Consider the following 17,697-nt stretch of genomic DNA (forward strand, 5'->3'; position numbering starts at 1 on the left):
AGGCAGTATCACTATGGAAGTAGGATCGCCCAACCTTCCTTCCGAGGAGTGGCTGGTGGGTTTGAACCGCCAGCCTTCTGGTTAGCAGTCAAGTGCCTTAGGCACTATGCTACCGGAGCTCCTTCCAACTCATAACAACCCTATGTACAATAGATCGAAACACTGCCCAGTGGTGCACCATCCTCCCAAACCTTGCTATACTTGAGCCCATACTTGTAGCCACTGTATCAATCCATCTCATTGAGGGTCTCTCCTTTTTTTGCAAACCCACTACTTTACCAAGTATATTATCATTCTTCAGGGAATGGTCCCTTCTGACCACATGACCAAAGTAGGTGAGACAAAGTCTGGCCATTCTCACTTCCAAAGAGCATTCTGGCTGTACTCCTAGGACAGATTTGTTCATTCTTCTGGCAGTCCGTGGTATTTTCAGTATTTTTTCCCAATACTATATTTCAAAGGCATCAATTCTTCTTCAGTCTTCCTTATTCATTGTCCAGCTTCCACATGTAGATGAGGCAATTGAAAATACCACGGCTTGGGGTGGGAGCACTGTAGTCTTCACAGTGACATTTTTGCTTCTTAACACTTTAAAGAGGTCTTTTACAGTGGATTTGCCCAGTGCAATATCATATCTGATGTATTGACTATTGCTTCCATGGGCGTTGATTATAGACCCAAGTAAAATGAAATCCTTGACAACTTCAATCATTTCTCCATTTATCGTGATGCTGCTTATTGGTCTACTTGTGAGGAGTGTCATTTTCTTTATATTGAGTTGTAATCCATACTGAAGACTGTAGTCTTTGATCTACATCAATATGTGCTTCAATTCACCTTCACTTTCAGCAAGTAAGGTTGTGTCATTGGCATAAGGAAGCTTGCTAATGAGTCTTCCACAAAACTGATGCTGTGTTCTTCTTCATATAGTCCAGCTTCTTGGATTATTTGCTCAGCCTACAGATTGAAGAAGTATGGTGAAAGGATACAACCCTGACTCACACCCTTCCTGATTTTAAACCACACAGTATCTCCTTATTCTGTTAGAATGACAGCTACTTGGTCTATGTACAGGTTCTTCATGAACACAATTGAATGTTTTGGGATTATCATTCTTCTCAATGTTACCCACCATTTTTTATGATCTACGCAGGCAAATGCCTTTGCATTGTCAATAAAGCACAGGTAAACAGACCAATTCTACTGCTATAATAATTTGAAAAGTGACCAATGCAACACATCTTCTAAAACCAAAAACCAAACAAACAAAACCAGAAATGAAAACTATTGCCATTGAGTCAGTTCTGATTCATCATGGCCCCATATGTTACAAAGTAGAATGGCACCATAGGGTTTTCTCGGCTGCAATCTTCAGGGAAATCTCTCAGTAGTATATATGGTTAAAAGCTAACCTACTAGCCAAAAGGTTGACCGCTCAAACTATCCAGAGATGCCTCAGAAGATGCTCTCAAAAGATCACGGCCTTGAAAGCCCTATGTGTTCTACTCTGTACACATGAGATTGACAGCAGTTGATTTCCAGCAACTAACAACACAACTTCATTAACATATAAAAATAATTTCCTTATTTCCTAACAGGATTATGTTTAAAAGTACAGGAGATACGATTTCAACATATATTTCTGGGGTACACAATTAACTCAAACAAATCTGTATTAAACAAATAATACATGTATCATTAAGATTGTAAGATGTTTTTAAATGTTTATACAAATTTGTTAATGTAGAAACAAAGGAAAACATTAGCAAAATTCACATTTTTAGCTCTGTGCCCTTTTTCTTCAATATATGTATTTTATGTGTTATCTCCTAAAATATGTTGCTTTTTCTTTCTAATCAAAATGCTACAATACACATTTCAGTTCTTGTGTGTGTTACACATTAGGAGTCAAAATTTATGTTTCCTATATAGACATCCTTTTGATCCAACACCACTTACTAAAATAAATGATATTTCTCAACTAAAAACCTGCCTGTTTTGCATGTAATGGATGGATTTATTTGTGTTCATTCATTTCATTCTCTTTCTTGGCTCTATTTTCTTCCAAAGCTATAATGACTTTATTACTATAATTGCATAGTGGACTTAAATATTACAAAGTTATCAAATTTTACTTTTCCTTTTCAAGAAACAATACTACAATCTGTAGAATAAAATGCATAAACAAGAGCCCCATTACATTATTTATCAATAAATGAACAGCAAAATTGTGGTAATCACCTACAATTTTATGCTCTGCAGCCATGATCTTTTGTTTCTTTGTGTTGCTCTAAAAGTATTTTGTCATGTTGCTATTGCCAAATAAATTATAGTATCAGCTTTTATTTTTTAAAACCAAAAAGCAGTAATAATTTCTGGGAATTCAGTAGTCTTTTTTTTTTAATTTATAAGTCTTTTTTGTATAAGATAATCCTGTACCATGTTTAGTCTTCCAATCTCTGAACACATAAATTTTACAGTTTAGGGTGGAAAGTCTCATATTTGATTAAATTAATATTTAGGTATTTGAAATTACTGCAAAGGATAGCATTTTCGAATCTTTCTTCTCTAGTATGTGTTACAGATTATTAATAAATTTATTTACTGATCCTGTCTTCAGTGTTTTTTGTTGTTATTGAAGTATGATGTATATACAATAAAATCTACAGCTTTAATGTATTTAGTTTAATAAGTTTTGAACATGTTTCTATATAATGCTACATAAAACAAGATAAAGAACATTTATATCACTCCATAAATTTTACAGGTGCTCCTATAAGTCATTGCCCTTCCCAGAGGCTATCTCTTTCTGTGTCTATCACCTCATTATTGCTTATTTTTGGACTTAATATAAATGGAATCATATATATATATATTTGGTCTACATTCTTTGGCTACTATAATATTTTTTATATTTATTCATGTCATTGCATGTATAGGTTTTTCATTAGTACTTACAATTTATAAACTATTGTATGAATATACCACTCATTTTTGTTCCATTTTTTTACTTAATTAATTGTTACATTATATGTGCATTCATGTACAAGTCTTTGTGTAAACAAATGTTTTAATTTATATTCGTTAAGAACTTAAGAATGGAATTGGTGGCTCATACAGTTGGAGCATATATAACTTAGTAAGAAACTCTTCTGTAAAGTGGTGAGATCATTTTACTTTCATCAATAATGTATTGCATTTACAGTGTCTGGGATGTTTTGTAATACACTTTCAGTGACTACTTAAAAAATTCTTTTAATATCTACTCTAAATTTAGGAGAAATCCCCATAAATTAACTATCTGAAATAACAAACAGCATTTTAATTTTATTCCAGTCTTCTCAGGATAGACCTTCACAATAAAATAGTAAGAAGGAAATAGCAGGTATTAAAATATTTGCAAAATTTATGCCAAACTGCTTTGCCACAATCCCAAAACTACAAATAACCATACAAGTGTTTGTATGCACATGTGTGTGCTGTTTTTCCTTTCATTTATCCAATAATCTCAGGACTAACCATAAGCCAGACCCTCTCTCTTGAATGAGAGGAAGATTTAGTATATTATCATGGGTAATGACATTGATATTTTAGATGTTTTCATAGATTTAATATTTTTTGGAAATTTCTGATTACATCCTTAGACAATTACTTCATAACTCATTATAACTGAAAAGCAGCTAATTTTTATAATCAGACCTCTTGGTCAGAATCAACACCTGGGAGAAGATATTTAACATTGATACTCTTTTCTTTTTTTTCAAAAAGCCCAAAGGATCTTTGTTCTCTACTCAGAGCCCTCTGGGACATTCAACTGTGGAGATGAATCAGGTATAAACACTCATGTCTGGAGAATCTTCAAAGGCTGCATAAATGCTAGATGGAGTTGGTACCCAATTGTTGTCAAATTCTTGATGCTACAGAGTTTCAGTCATGCACAGTAGTCTGGTCTTTGCTAACACTGAGGTAAGTATGAACAATTCCCAAAATCCTCACTTTCCTAAAATGCAAAGTTTGTCTTATAAGAAATACAAGGATTTGAGATGTAGTTGATGGGAAGCTCAGTGTTTCTTTTCAGTTTCAACAAAAATGCAGATCCTTTGGTTTGGGGACTAAGAAGGGAAGCAGAATATCCTTAACTGTGAAATAAATTTAAAACTTCCTCATACTTCACTGGAAATAGATGAGTTCAGACAACAGTGGGTTCTAATGGAAAGATTACAAAAGTGTTTGCCTTCATTAAGGAGAACCTAGTGAGGGAGCTCCAGTGGCGTAGTGCCTAGGGCATTTGAATACTCACCAGAAGGCTAAGGGTTCAAATCCACCAGCCACTCCTCAGAAGGAAGATTGGGCAATCTACTTCCTTAGAGAAACAGCCTCAGAAACCCAAGGAAGGGTTGCTATGAGTCAAATCAACTTGAAGGCAGTGAGGTTAGCCTCAATGAAAGCTGCTTCCAATAGGAATGTTCTTTGTGGGGAAGTGGAAATTAAGCCAAGACTAGACTTGAATCCACCAGCCACTCCTCAGAAGGAAGATAGGGCAATCTACTTCCATAGTGATACTGCCTCGGAAACCCAAGGAGGGGTCGCCATGAGTCAGTCCGACTTGACAGCACATAATAACAACAACAACAGTCTTGAATCCTGGAACATGTCGGAAAGACTTCCCAGAAGGAACTTCCCTATAGGAATCCTTCCATACAATGGCCTGTTGTTTTTGTTGTGTGCCCTGGTGTCCATTTCGACTCATAGAAAGTCTATATGATAGAAGTCTTTTCTCCTGTGGAGCCTATAAGTAGGTCTAAACCTTAGAACTTACAGCTAGCAGCTGAGCACTTAACTATTGTGCTACCAGGACTCCTTACAATATCCCTCCCGGCTAGCATAGCATCTGTGTGAACCACTCCAGGAATAGGAATCCGGCTTTCTCCAAAGATGGCTCTTACCATGTAGAAGGCTCCCTTACACAAAGCTAAAGAAACACTTTCAGATTTTAACTTTATACATCTGTTTGGTTTTGTTCCTCAGATACTATTGAGAATAAGCTCTCTTTCTCCCACTTCAAAATTACCTTTTCCCTGTCTCATCGTGACTTATTTAAGCTATTTATGCAACTATACATTAAGATTAGTATCAGCAAATGAGGATAACAGATATAGATTGAGCATGTGGCATTGGAGTTAAACACTTGTGCATTTAGACCTGGCCTCTTGACTCTAAAAAATCTTAAATTTTTTGGACTTACACATTTGATTGAGTCTTCTTGGACCTTCATTTCCTTATCTATAAAATGAGGAATATAGCATATACCCATGATGTTATTGTAAACTAGAGTATCTAAATCAATTTTGTCTAGAAATTTGAATGGTAACTAGCAGATGAAGGACCATTAATAAATATCTGTTAAGTAAGTAATAAATTATAATAGATAACATTCATTGATTACTTAATATATAACAGGCATCACTTGGGGAATTATTTCTCATTTAACCATTCTGTTAACTCTACATGATATGTAGTATCATTACTTGCCACTTTAAAAGTAATGAAAATTGTACCACCAAATGTTTAGTACTTGCACAAATCCAACTAAATTAGCAGTAGAAAGAAGATTTAACATATACAATCTGACTGCCCAATAAAACTCTGCTACTGTTACATTTTCAGAAAGGATACACTTAGCCATTTTATTCATAACTTTTAATAAAATAAGGAAAGTTTACAAGTAGCTCACCCTGTAGCAGAATACATTTGCATTCCTTGAAGACCACCTGGGAGGAAGGGTGTAAAGAAAAATCTTTTACTGAGGAGGGGAAAGAAAGAACTGGTTCTGAGTTTGTTTCTGATTTAATGAGTGTGGATTGACCTTTTTTACGTGGCATTGATCTTGGATGATCCTGAGAGTTTTCTGCAGTGAGTGACAACTTTTAGTTTATAATCCAGTTGGGAGAACCAAGAATTCCTACTCTTGCTATTCTCAAATCCTGGTCCCTTCCTTCCAGTCTTGTGATACAGGTGCCTTCTGGCCACCTTGGAAAATGCAGAAGCATTAGAGGTGGTATCTCATACAGACAAGTTCTCTGTATAGAAGTCATAATGGTTAGTTATCTGGAGTTGGAAGGAGCCTTTGGGAGATTTAACAAGATCAGAATTCCCTGAATTTTATTTCAGAATTCAGGGACTTGGATAACTTTTTTCTGTCTAAAACATTGGAATATATTTCAACTTTGTAGAAACCCTAGTAACTAGCATTTACACTCTAAAGTTCATCTCACTTTCTCAGTATAATTAAATAACAACTAAATAAATAAATAAAACCCAAACCCACTGCTATCAGGTTAATTTTGACTCACAGCAACTCCACAGAGATTAATAAAACTACCCTGTATGATTTCCAAGGCTGTAAATCTTTATAAAAACAGACTCTACATCTTTCTCCTGCAAAGCAGCTGGTGGATTCAAACTGATGACCTTTGATTAGCAGCCAAATGCTTTAAGTGCCTTCTCAAAATAATTAGCATTTTCAAAATATCATATTATGTTCACCCAAAAATTTGAGCAGTGCCTTGTGAAATTACACATATGATAATTAGGTAAGTTTGATCTCATGGGATGCTTTACAAAGTGATAGAGAATGATAATAATAGAATTAACAGCCACAGCAATCATGTCTAATGTTACTAAATAAATATTCACTGTATATTAAGCACAGTTCTGGCGCTTTATATGAATTACCTTATTGCATAACTTGGACAACTTGTTGAGGTTAACATTATTTTCATACTCATTTTAGATTAAACAATGGAGGTTAAATAATGTGCCAATATCTTAAACAAGGTAAGAAAAGGTAGATTCTGAAGTTCCATAACCTGACTCCAATGACTGAGTCACCACTCTTCAATTCAAAGGTCTCATGAAAGCCACTTTTTTACATTTTGTTTCCAAACTTTCTACCCATTTTTGTATTACTTTCTTGTCTAGAGAGCTAACACTTCTAAACAATGTAATATGCTCTCCTCTTGTCAGCTACTATGTCTGGGGCCAACAGCTCCAGCCTGACTCCAGGATTCTTTACCTTAAATGGCATTCCTGGGCTGGAAGCTGCACACATCTGGATCTCCCTGCCATTCTGCTTCATGTACATCATTGCTGTAGTGGGGAACTGTGGGCTCATCTACCTCATCGGCCATGAGGAAGCTCTGCATCGGCCCATGTACTATTTCCTGGCTCTGTTGTCTCTCACTGATGTCAGTCTGTGCACCACCACTGTACCCAATATGCTGTGCATATTCTGGTTTGACCTCAAGGAGATTGATTTTAATGCCTGCCTGGTCCAGATGTTTTTTGTACACATGTTGACTGGGGTGGAATCTGGGGTGCTCATGCTCATGGCACTGGACCGCTATGTAGCCATCTGTTACCCCTTACGCTATGCCACCATCCTCACCAATCCTGTCATTGCCAAGGCTGGTCTTGCCACATTTCTAAGAAGTGTGACACTCATCATGCCTTTCACCTTCCTCACCAAACGCCTCCCCTATTGCCAGGATAACTTCATTCCTCACACCTACTGTGACCATATGTCTGTGGCCAAGATGTCCTGTGGAAATTTCAAGATCAATGCTATTTATGGTTTGATGGTTGCTCTCCTGATTGGTGTGTTTGACATCTGCTGTATCTCAGTGTCCTACACAATGATCTTGAGGGCAGTAGTGAGCTTGTCATCAGCAGATGCTCGTCACAAAGCCTTCAGCACCTGTACATCTCATATCTGTGCCATTGTGATCACATATGTCCCAGCCTTTTTCACCTTTTTCACTCACCGTTTTGGAGAACGTATTATCCCCCAACACATACACATCATTGTGGCCAACCTTTATCTGCTACTGCCTCCTACAATGAACCCGATTGTTTATGGAGTAAAGACCAAACAGATCCAGGAAGGTGTGATCAAATTTTTATTTGGAGACAAGACTGTCTTTACCTAAGACAAATGTATCACAAAATAGGCTTATTGCATAGGGGGAGAAAAAGAGTTAAGAAGAAATTTGTGAAAGATGTGAGTGAAATAGTATTAAAAACATGAGTCACTCTGATATACAGATTTTCTGAAGCCTTTGCAAGTATGATTCAAAGCCATTGCAATAAAAATGTATAGTATGAAATGTTTCTTGTCAGCAATGATTTGCAGAAGATGAGAATATAGAATACAAAAAAGTATTTTATACCTGTCCCTTGTGGAGTTTATGTTTTACACAAAGTTTTTTAGATTTGCAAGTCTAGTGAGACAAGACAAGAAGAAAATGAGGGATGGAGGCCTGGCATCAAAGTATGTGTTCATTGTGTAAGAAGAGGAGACTGTGGTGACATGGAGCAAGCATATCCTGTCCATGAAGGAAAGATTCTACTCAGATCAAACATATTCTTGTCCTAGGATGATGTGGGCCCAGTCTTGCAACATATTCTATCATTTTTAAGACAATGTAGCTTGAAATGTTTTGTCAAATCTCTAAATTTTTATTGATGTCTTCAAAAATACTCTGTAGTTATGTAAGATGTGTCTGAGAGTACTATTTCTCACATATCATCAGCTTTTGACCTTTATTTAAAGTAGACCTAAAAAAGTAAGTGTCATGTTGTCAGCCAAGCCACCAATGCATGTTATAATCCATTCATTCATTCACTTATTCATTTTTTTTCCTTTTTCAGACATTATTTAAGTCTTATAATTGGTATCACTAGGGTTAACCTCTTGAAAGATGTTAAGATTGAATTCATGACAAAGAAAGAGAATTTCAAAGGAACATATACATAACAGCCTGCTATACTAAGAATGGGGAGCTTAAAAGGAAAAAAAAAAAAAAAGGGGGGGATCTCTAGTGGCATAGTGCCTAAGGCATTTGACTGCTAACCAGAAGTCTGGCGGTTCAAACCCACCAGCCACTCCTCAGAAGGAAGGTTGGGTAATCTACCTCCGTAGTGATACTCTTCGGAAACACAAGGAGGGGTTGCTATGAGTCAAATCAGACTCGATGGCAGTGAGTTTGACACTGTCATCAAGTCATTTCTGACTCATAGTGACCCCCACTGGGTTTCTAAGGCTGTAAATCTTTACAGAAGTAGATCGCCCAGCCTTCCTTCTGTGGAGCAGTTGGTGGGTTTGAACCACTGACCTCCAGTTAGCAGTCAAATGCCTTATCCACTATACCACCAGAGCTTCTATAATGGGGAGCTTGTTGTTGTTGTTGTTGTTATGTGCCGTCGAGTCGGCCCCGACTCATAGCGACCCCTCCTTGGGTTTCCGAGGCAGTATCACTAAGGAAGTAGGATTGCCCAACCTTCCTTCCGAGGAGTGGCTGGTGGGTTTGAACCGCCAGCCTTCTGGTTAGCAGTCAAGTGCTTTAGCCACTATGCTACCAGGCTCCTAATGGGGAGCTTACTAGATTAAAAACTCAAACTTATGGTAAATTGTTTAGCCTTCAATTTTCACTGTCAACTATGCTATGTAGGTCCAAGAATGTTTCAGTAGAAAACATCTTTTCTATTCTTCTTGATGTACAAAGAAGTTTCTGAAAATATAGCTTTTCTGAACTTTCCTCATTCACCCATGCTCCTGGATATCTCCTTATTGCCAAGCTGAGACAAGAGAATTTTGCTTCACCAGCCTTTCCACTTTATTCCCCTTTTGAACTCAAGGAATTATTGATTTCTCCTCTCATCTTGGACAGTCTATGTTGCTAAATTTTTTGTGTGATTCTTTTCTGACCTCTATGTTCATGGGCATACTCTACCCTCATCCACCTGCATCATTCTTTGACCTTCAGAGAATTTTGCAAGCCTTCTTTTACTCTTTGGCTCATGACTAGAGATGCTTTGCACTCTCTGTGTGGATGGACTTCACATTTCTATTTCTTCTTTTTCTTGCTCTTTTTTTGGTGATTCCAAACTTCCAACAGTATTTAACCCAGAAGTCTAAGGCAGAACTTCAAGACTTAGATTTGTAAAAGTAAGAAATGCTTATTTTTAAAAAGCATCAAAGTAACGTACAGCATCAGATGAAGATATTATTACCTACTATCTCTCCACTTTCCAGAAGACATTACATTAATAATTTGATTGAACCTTCCAAGTATACTCAGTGATTATTCTTCTGTGAAGGATCCCGAGATGGCACAGTTTGCTGTCAGTAGTTAGCTGAATGGTCAGTGGTTCAAACCCACTCAGAGGTACTATGGAATAAAAGGTCTGGCAGTATGCTTATATTAAGATTACAGCCAAGAAAAGTCCATGGAACAGATCTACTCTGTAATACATGGGGTCACCACGAGTTGGAATCGACTTGACTGCAACTAATGACAACAAATACTCCTGTGAATAAATTATTCCTTTGCCAGTCGTATAACTCCCTCCTATGCTGTGGTACATTCTATATGTTCTTGAAAACATTAAACTAGTATCTCCCTCTTGTGTCAATTTCCCCTTGCTCTAGATCATTCTCTTCAGCATATAATATTGCTGCAACAGCTATTATTAAAGTTAAAGTAACAACAATTAAAAGAGCAATAACAAAATCTTGATTTCACTTCCTCCTCTAGATTGACATATAGCTCTACTTCCTTTTGAAAAAAATCCACAAAAAGATTTTTGGTACTTAAAATCTACACTTATTCTCTGCTGATTTTTCCTGAATACACTCTACTCAGGATTTCATCACACAACTCTCCAAAATATCTCTTCTAAATCACTGTGACTTCTAAGGTGTTGAAGAAGGTCAAATTAAATTTCTTATTCAGCTGTAGTGTTTGACAGAGTTAATCTCTTCATTCTCACTAAATAACTATTTCCACTTAGATATTTGGAGGTCTTTTAACCTTCTTACTTCGTGAGCCAAACTCATATTTTGCATTTTTCTTTTTTATTATTTTTTATATCCCTTCACCCATATCAAAACTCTTAATTATCCTTCTTTTTTGTCTCCATGACCCCTCACGTCCCATCTCTGATAACCAACAAAGAAAATTTCCTTCCCTGTGTAAACCTTTCCTTGACTTTTTACAAGAATGAACTCGTATGATATTTGTCCTTCTGTGATTAACTTATTTCACTAAACATAATGTCCTCCAAGTTCATACATGTTATGACATGATTCTTTGATTTTTCATTATTCTTTAATGTTGCATAATTTTACATTGTGTGTATGTACCATAGTTTGGTTATCTATTCATCTATTGATAGCCACCAGGTTGTTTCCATCTCTTTACTATTGTAAATAGTACTGTGATAAACATGAGTGTGCATGTATGTATTCATGTTCCAGGTCTCACCTCTTTAGGATATATACCTAGTAATGGAATTGCTGAATCAAACAGTATTTCTGTTTCCAATTGTTTAAGGATGCACCATACTGTTTTCTACAGTGATTGGACCATTTTGCAGTCTCACCAACAGTATATGAGAGTTCCAATCTCTCCACACCATAGACATTATTTGTTGCTCTCTGTCCTATTGCATTTTGTTTTTATTGCTACAGTGAGATGATATCTTATTATTGTTTTGATTTTCATCTCTCTAATGATCTTGAACATTTCTGCATGTGTTTGTTGGCTGCCTGAATATATTCTGTGGTGAACAGTCTATTCATATCATTTCCCCTTTTTTTTTCCTTTCTCCATTTTTGAATTACATTTTTGTCTCTTTGATGTTGAGGTATTGAAGTTTTCTATAAATTTTAGAGATAAGTCCTTTGTTGAATATGTCATCATCAAATATTTTTTCACAATCTGTAGCTTCCCTTTTCACTATTTTGGAGAAGTTTGTTGATGCACATAGAATTTAATTCTTAGAATGTCCCTAGTTTCTCTTCCGTTGTTTGTGCATTTTGGGTTATGCTTGATAGTCTATTTATACCATAAATTAAGACCCCTAAGTTTGCTCCTATTTTATCTTTGATGAACTTGATAGTTTCAAGTTTTACATTTAGGTCTTTGATCCATCTTGAGCTTGTTTTTGTGTATGATGTGAGGTATGGATCTTGTTTCATTTTTCTGAAAATGGATATCCAGTTTTGCCAGCCCCATTTGTGGAAAAGACTATCTCTTCCCAATTGAATGGGTTTCAGCTCTTTGTCAAAGATCAGCTGCCCCTAGGTGGATGGATCTATTTCTGGACTCTCAATTCTGTTCCACTGGTCTATGTGTCTATTATTGTACCAATACCAGGCTGTTTTGACTACTGTGGCTGTATAGTAAGTTTTGAGATCTGGGAATCTGAGACCTCCTACTTTGTTGTTCTTATTCAGTAAACCAAAAAAGAAAAAAGAAAAAAAAAAAAAAACATACTCACTGCCATGGGTCAGATCTGACTCATAGTTGAGTACCCCTACTTGGGTTTCTGAGGTGGTATCACTATGGATATATATTGCCCAATCTTCCTTCAGATGAGTGGCTGGTAGGTTTGAACCACGAGTCTTCTGGTTAGGAGTCAAGTGTCTTAGGTACTACACCACCAGAGCTCCTTCAGAAGTGTTTTCCTTATCTGTGCTCTCATCCTTTCTGTATAAAATTAGCGATTGATTTTTCCATGTCCTTAAAGAATACTGATGGAATTTCTATTGCTGTTGTATTGAATCTATAGATTGCTTTGAGTAGTACTGACATTTTCACAATGTTCATTCTTCCTATCCTTGGGCATAGGATATTCTTCCATTTATGTAAGTCTCTTACAGTTTCTTTGCCATATTCTTTGTGTAGGTCTTTTGCATCCCTGGTAAGATTTATTCCTAAATATTTTAACTTCCTAGTAGCTATTGTAAATAGTATTGTTTTCCTTATTTCCTTCTGAGAAATCTCTTTGTTGATGTAGAGGAATCCATTGATGTTTGTATGTTGATATTGTTTCCTGTCACTATGCTGAACGTTTCAATTAGTTCAGAAGTTTTCTTGCTGAGTTTCTTGGGGTTTCTATGTATAAGATCATTTCATTTTCAAATAGACATAGTTTTACTTCTTTTTTGCCATTTTGGATGCCTTTTATTTCTCCTCCTTGCCTTATTACCCTGGCTTGGACTTCCAATACAATGTTGAATAGAAGTGGTGATAGAGGGCATCCTTGCCTGGTTCCCATTCATTAGGAGAATGTTTTAAGTCTCTTTCCATTGAGAAAAATGTTGGCAGTTGGTTTTGCACATATTTGCTTTATTATGCTGAGGGATTTCCCTTCTATTCTTATTTTGCTGAAAGATTTTTTATCAGGAATGGGTGCTGAATTTTATCAGTTGCCATATTTTGCATTTTCCTACTACTCTCTTTGATTTTCAAGTATCCTGGGCTCAGTCATAGAGATTTTTCTTCAGTATATACACTCACTCCCTACTTGACCTCATTGAATCCCATCACCTTAAATATCATCTGTAACTCTTTCATATCTTCAGGATGGAGCCTTCCTCAGTACTTACTACTTGCATATACAGTTACCTACTTTGCATCTCTATTTCAGTGTGGATTGTACACTTCACATATTTAAAATTAACTCCTGATTCTCACCAAAAATGCTCTTTATGTATTATACCCCATCTCAGTAAATGATAACTCTAAATTTCTGGTTGACAGACATTTTTTTTTTTTTTGTATAAACTTTTCCTTGCCTTTTTATAATAGTGGACTCATACAATATTTGTCCTTCTGTTATTGACTTATTTAACTCAGTATAACATCCTCCAGGTTCATCCAAGTTATAAAGTGTTTTGTGAATTCTCCATTATTCTTTAATGTTCCATAATATTCCATTGTGTGTGTGCACAAGAATTTGTTTATCCATTCATCTGTTGATGGGCACTTAGGTTGTTTCTCTCTCTTTGGTATTGTGAATAGTGCTGCAATGAACATGAATGTGCATATATATGTTCATATTCTTGTGCTTACCTCTTTACAATATGTGTCTAAGACCAGCATTGCTGGATCAAATAGCATTTCTATTTCCAACTTTTTAAGAAAGCTCTATACCATTTGCCAAGTGGTTGCATCATTTTACAGTCCCACCAGCAGTATATGAGAGTTCCAATCTCTCTACACCCTCACCATCATTTTTTGTTTTCTGTCTAGTTGACTTTGGCTGTTATTGCTGATGTAAGACGTTACGTCATTCTTTTGATTTGCATCTCTCTAATGGCAAGTGACTCCTTGGAAGGAAGATGGGGCAATCTACTTCCATAGTGATACTGCCTCAGAAACCCAAGAAGGGGTCACTGTGAGTCGGGTCCAACTTGACAGCACATAATAACAACAACAATGGCAAGTGATCGCAAGCATTTTTTCATGTGTTTGATGGCTACCTCAATATCTTGTTTGGTGAAGAGTCCGTTCATGTCCTCTGATTATTTTTGAGTTGGATTATTTGTCCTTTTGATGTTGAGGTGTTGAAGTTTTATATAAATTTTAGAGATAAGTCTCTTATTGGATATGTCATAGCCAAATATATTTTTTTTTTTTTCCAAATCTGTGGGTTCTCTTTTTATTCTTTGGATAAGTCTTTTGATGCACATAAGAATTTAAATTTTAGAAGGTCCCAATCATCTAGTTAGGCCTTTGATCCACCTTGAGTTACATTTTATATGTTAAGTGAAGTATGAATTTTGTTTCATTTTTCTGCAAATGGATATTCAGTTTTGCAGTACCATTAATTAAAAAGACTGTCTTTTCCCCCATTTAGTGGACTCTGGACCTTAGTCAAATATCAGCTGCCCATAGGTGAATGGATCTACTTATGAGTTCTCAATTCTTTTCCATTGGTGTATGTGTCTGTCATTGTACTGATACCAGGCTGTTTTGAATACCATGACAGCATAGTAGATTTCGAGATCAGGAAGTTTGAGACCTTTGACTTTGTTCTTCTTCACTAGTGCTTTGCTTATTTGAAGTCTCTTTTCCTTACATCTCCTTAAAGAATGCTGATAGAATTTGAATTGAGATTGAATTACATATATTGCTTTGGGTAGTATTGATATTTTCACAGAAAGAGCTGATTTTTTTTTTTAATTTTTATTGTGATTTGGGTGAAAGTTTACTGAACAAACTCACTTTCCATACAACTGCTCACATACACTTTGTCTCATGACATTGACTACAATTTACCACGATGCAACAGCTCCCCTCCCATTTCCTCTGCATAGTTACCTCTTCCCTGTGTCCTTCCCTCCATGCACTCCTGCCTCCCAAGCTGTCTCCCTGTACATACACAGCCCTTCTATTCTCCTATGATTGATCTCTCCAAGTAGTGTACCTACTTCATGTAAATGTTCAACTGATATGCCTGTCTTTTGTTTGGCTGGAAGCCACAGGACTGGGCCCAATTCCAGACCTGAAGGGCAAGTAGGGCTATAGTTTCGGTGGTTCTGTCAGGCTCTAATCAGACTAGCAAACTTGGTCTTTTTTTTTTTTTTTTTAAATGATTTTGAGTTTTGTTCCATATTGTTCTCACATTCTATCCAGGATCTGCTACAGAGATCCCCCTCCAAGTGGTTGACTGTGGTAGCCAGACACCATCTAGTTTTTCTTGTCCCATAGTCACATAGGAGGATTGCATGGTGTACCAGTCACTTGGACTAATTGTTTCCATGCATCTTTGGTTTTCTTCATTCTTCTTTGCTCTGGACGAGGAGAGACCCATCGTTGCATCTAGATGGCTGCTTACAAGCTTTTAAGATCCCAGTCACTACTCTCCAAAGTAGGACATGGAACAATGTTTATGTATAGTATGCTATGCTAATTGATCATGATGTCCCCTGCAACTATGATCCCGAGCCCAGAGGTTCAACTGCTCGCTCCCTCTGGGTAGCTGACTATGACCAAGAAGTGACTACAACCTTGCCCTTTGTCAGCTCTACTATATACCTGGGAATTCTTACAGAGCATACAAATACCCTTGTAGAAACATTGTCTGCCAACCTTATACATGGTCATGGGCACACTCCTCCCTTCAGAGACATACCTAATAGTTCAGCTTGTGCACCCAGCTATCTACCCGTATATCAATGTTTGCCTTCACTGACAATGCAGTACTGTATGTGGAAGAGCATTCATCTTTGTTTTCTGTACCTCTCATGCACCTCTCTAGGTCTTCCCAGAAGAGCAGCTTTTGAGTCATACAAGGTTCATTGTTGTTGATGAAGTATTGGAAATGGTTTTGTGAATCATGATCTCACTTTAAAAACATCCCTTCACAATATCATTTTCTCTACATATTCCTGAGAAAGAAGCTTATAAAAGTTCTCAGCACAATAGCACTCCTTGATCATAATCAATGAATTCTGTTTGATGATATATTTTAGTACTGGAGTTCCATTAACATGTTATACACAAATTCTTACTTAATATCCTTTACAGAAACACAATGATACCAATTTATTTACAGATGAAAATGTGTTTAACTTTATGTTCTATGAAGCATTTAATCCTCTAAACCTAATGATACTTAAATTTCTCTTCTTTAAGGACACAAAAGATAAGTGTTTGAAAACTATTTCCAAATCAAGTGCTCAGAGTCAAACTTCCTTGAAAAGGAAGATTGTCATTACCCGATCTCGGATCTGCTTGGTTCTGACCCCATAAATAACAGGGTTTAGGGCAGGGGGGATGATCACATATAAATTAGCCAGAAGGATGTGGATATATCGTGGAATATTCTGGCCAAATCGATGAGTCATAAAGGAGAAAAAGGCTGGAGTAAAGAAAGCTAAGATGACACACACATGGGAACCACAGGTATTGAGAGCTTTGAGCCTGGCCTCCAAAGATGGGAACTTGAAGACAGCATGCAGAATCTTCACATAAGAGATAGCAATCAAAATAATGTCCAAAAGAATCATAGAAATAAGAAGTAGTCCAAATATTATATTGACTTTGACGCTGACACAGGCCAGACGTGCAATGCCCATGTGCTCACAGTAGGTGTGGGGGATAATATTATGTCCACAGAATGAAAGCCTCAGAAGAAGAAATACCAGTGGAAAAATCAAAACAAAATTCTTCCCTATTCCTACTCCAACAATAACACAAATTGTTTTGTTGGTGAGGATTGTGTTGTACCGGAGAGGGTGGCAGATGGCAACATAGCGGTCAAAGGCCATGGCTACAAGTAAGAATGTTTCAATACCTGTAAACAAGTGTATGAAGAACATTTGAGATAAACAGCCACCAAAGGCAATCTCCCTGAAGCCAAACCAGAAGATGCCCAGCATTTTGGGGATGGTGGCAGTAGACAGGCCTAGGTCAGTCATAGACAACATGGCCAATAAGTAGAACATGGGCTGGTGGAGACTGTGCTCAGTCTGGATCACAAAGAGGATAATGATATTCCCCAGAAGGGCAATCAGATACACTGTACCAAAGGGGAAGCCAAGCCAGAGTTGTATGTTTTCCAGTCCTGGGATTCCCAGTAGAAGGAAAGATGAGGGGTGAATACATGAACTATTGACCGAGGACATACTGTCAAGGGCCTTATGGTCTTACTCATTTGAAGGAATCTTTAGTTCCATATAAAGTTCTCGTGGTGTAATAGGTAAGGCATTCACATGTTACCCCTGTCAGTGGTTCAAACTCATCAGCTGCTCCATGGGAGGAAGATGAGGCAATCTACTTCCATAAAGATTCATAGACTTGGAAACCCAATGGGGGTTGCTGTAAATTGGAATTGACTAGATGG

General features: G+C 36.9%; 2 protein-coding genes across 2 annotated transcripts in view; one reads left to right on the forward strand and one right to left on the reverse strand.

Moving 5' to 3' along the window:
• LOC122151564 (olfactory receptor 52E4-like) overlaps window positions 1–17,479 on the reverse strand; it is an 83,988-nt gene extending 66,509 nt beyond the window's left edge. Inside the window, exon 1 of the mRNA XM_042782998.1 lies at window positions 16,797–17,479. Within this exon, the coding sequence (XP_042638932.1) occupies window positions 16,797–17,479 (683 nt within the window). The remainder of the gene's footprint in view (window positions 1–16,796) is intronic.
• Window positions 7,002–7,988, forward strand: LOC103208501 (olfactory receptor 52N2). The gene is given in 1 exon segment (XM_007954213.2): window positions 7,002–7,988. A coding segment is annotated over 1 exon segment (987 nt).
• Window positions 17,480–17,697: the final 218 nt, after the last annotated feature.

This window comes from Orycteropus afer, unplaced genomic scaffold (genome assembly GCF_000298275.1).
Source record: "Orycteropus afer afer isolate SDZICR_OR568_19922 unplaced genomic scaffold, OryAfe1.0 scaffold00014, whole genome shotgun sequence".
Classification (NCBI taxonomy): Eukaryota; Metazoa; Chordata; class Mammalia; order Tubulidentata; family Orycteropodidae; genus Orycteropus; species Orycteropus afer.